Raw genomic sequence first — 2500 nt, forward strand, 5'->3', positions numbered from 1 at the left:
TGTGTGTGTGTGCAAGTGCTGATGAATAGATGGACAGATAGTTGCAATAAGTTGCGACGGTCATGATACAGCAAAATCATCCCCAGATAGAATGCATAAACTTACTATAGTCTCCAACAAGCAGTGTGGCACACGGTCCTTCCCGGCAAATTGGCGGAGTAAATATTCCATCAGTACAGTTAGGGTGTTGGCAAAAATATCTGGAAGTAGAGAAAACATATGAGAGTCAAACATAATCATGTTACAACATAATAAATACTTTTCCAATAGCAGGGTTCCATTTTCTTATCTCTATTTACATAGTGGTTAAAACTGTAAAATACGTTCCATACCTGTCTCCAGATTTCGTGTAATCTCTCTGCAGTGTGGCATCTTCCTCGTGAGTAAGTTCGAATATTCGGACCACATTCGTCCGCTGGAAGGATCGCCAGTGGTCCATGATCTGGTCAGTCTGAGTGTAGCTGTTGTTCGAAATGTACCATCCAAATCTGGGAACAAGGACAAAAATATATGAGCCATGAATTAGCCTTATACCACTGCGGCAATTTACATAGCTATAGGAACGTACGTATATACATACATACATACACACATACATTCATGTATACATATATACATGAATGTACATATCTCTATATACATACCTGTACATAAAAACAGGCAAATACACCGGGAGTCTGCAACCTTTTGAATGCAGCGTGCCAGTGCCGTACAGATTTCTAGTTTTCAGTCCCCTCGCATGTCACCTATGGCTTTTTTTCTCTTTACAATAAGTGATGCTTCATATAAATAAACAAATCATTCATCTTGTAATGAAACACTACTTCTTCGTGATGCAAAAAATAGAAGACCTACTCATCATCATCATGTCTTATCGCACCAAAATTTTAGCCATTGTATGGCGGCGTTGTTTGCTTCCTTAAGATCTAGGTCGGAGCAGTGAGGACCCAACCGGCATTCCTGGAGGATGTGTTTCATTGTTTGGGTTGCTCCACATGGATAGTCGGGGCTGGTGTCAAGTCCCCATTTGTGGAGATTGTCCTTGGTTTTCCCTAACTTTGCCCTTGCTCTGTTAAGAGTCACCCAGTCTTTCCTACTTAGGTTTGAGCCAGGGGGGAGAGTTTCATCTGGGAGTGGCAGGGCTTCATTTTGATGCCCGCTGTCATATTCCCGCCAGCGTTCCATCCTGGGTCGGGTCGATTTCCTCTACAGTAATGAAGCTTTTGCGGGACTTCTTGGTGTTTAAATAGTGAGTGTCTGGGGTCATTCAGCTGTTTGTATCGTTCAATTTTTGTAATCGTTTCGCGTCGGATGTAAGGTGGTGGAATGCCAGTTAAACGGTATAGACCCGGCAAGGGTGTTGACTTTAGAACACCTGTTATTATCCGATATGTTTTGTTCAGCTCTGTATCTATTTTGTGGGCGTGGTATGATCTTGCCCACACAGGTGCACAGTACTCTGCAAGGGAGTGGCACAGTGCTAGAGCAATTTGTCTCAAAGTTTTAGGTTCGGCTCCCCAGCCGGACCAACTGAGGGGGTTGGTCCGTGACATGAGCTTTCCTTCCAGTCTAGTGACATCTTTGAATGAGAGCGTTCTATCGAGGGTTACTCCTAGGTAGACTGGAGAGGGGTGGTGGGTTAGCTCGTTGTTGTTCCAATTCTCGGTTTTCTTCTGGCTTGATGGTTATTCAAGTGGAAAGCACAGACCTGGGTCTTGCTTGGGTTTGCATTCAGGTACCATTTCTTATAATATTCCGAGAGAGTAGTTAGGGCATCTGAGTCTTTCTTCTATGATGTTGAAGCTGTTGGACTGTGTGGCAATGCATAGGTCGTCTGCATATATGTACCTGCGTATGCTCTAGTACTGTGGCTGATCGTTTGTGTAGATATTAAATAAAACAGGAGCCAAAACAGAGCCCTGTGGAAGTCCGTTATTCTGGATGTACCATCTACTCTTTTTGCCATCCATCTCTACATAAAAACGACGATTGCTAAGTAGAGATTCAATTATGTGAACCAGTGTGGAATTCTGTACTGTTTGGGCTACTTTTAAGATGAGTGCCCTGTGGTTCACAGTATCGTATGCCGCCGTAAGATCTACAAAAACAGCGCCAGTTATCTGTTTGGTTTCGAACCCATCTTCGATATATTGGGTCAGGTTTAAAACTTGGCTACAGCAGGAGCGGCCTGGTCTGAAGCCGGCTTGATCAGGAGAAAGGTGTTCTTCAACTGGTTCAATGATTCGTGTTAGGATCATGCATTCATATAATTTATATAAGATGTATAGTAAGGAGATAGGCCGATAGCTTTTTGGTGATGTTGGGTCTTTTCCAGGTTTTAGAAGGGCCACCACTCTGGCTTTCTTCCATATTTTAGGGATTCTGAGGGATAATGCACAGTTGTTTAACAGAGAAAGCAGCCATCCTTTGGCATTTGCTCCGAGATGCATTACCATCTCTGTAGTTATCCCATCTAGTCCTGATGCCTTGCCGTGTTTAA

The 2500-nt window shown here is 43.3% G+C and overlaps 1 protein-coding gene across 2 annotated transcripts in view; it reads right to left on the reverse strand.

Moving 5' to 3' along the window:
* The window catches only part of LOC122260807 (uncharacterized), a 127750-nt gene that overhangs the window by 19492 nt on the left and 105758 nt on the right, over nt 1–2500 (reverse strand). For both annotated transcript variants that reach the window (XM_043028215.2, XM_043028216.2), the window contains exons 7-8: nt 333–488; nt 106–200 (exon numbers count right to left, since the gene is read on the reverse strand). In XM_043028215.2, the coding sequence (XP_042884149.1) occupies nt 106–200; nt 333–488 (251 nt within the window). The remainder of the gene's footprint in view (nt 1–105; nt 201–332; nt 489–2500) is intronic.

The sequence above is a fragment of the Penaeus japonicus genome, unplaced genomic scaffold (genome assembly GCF_977035675.1).
Source record: "Penaeus japonicus unplaced genomic scaffold, GWHDUDI00000001_assembly GWHDUDI00000024, whole genome shotgun sequence".
NCBI lineage: Eukaryota > Metazoa > Arthropoda > Malacostraca > Decapoda > Penaeidae > Penaeus > Penaeus japonicus.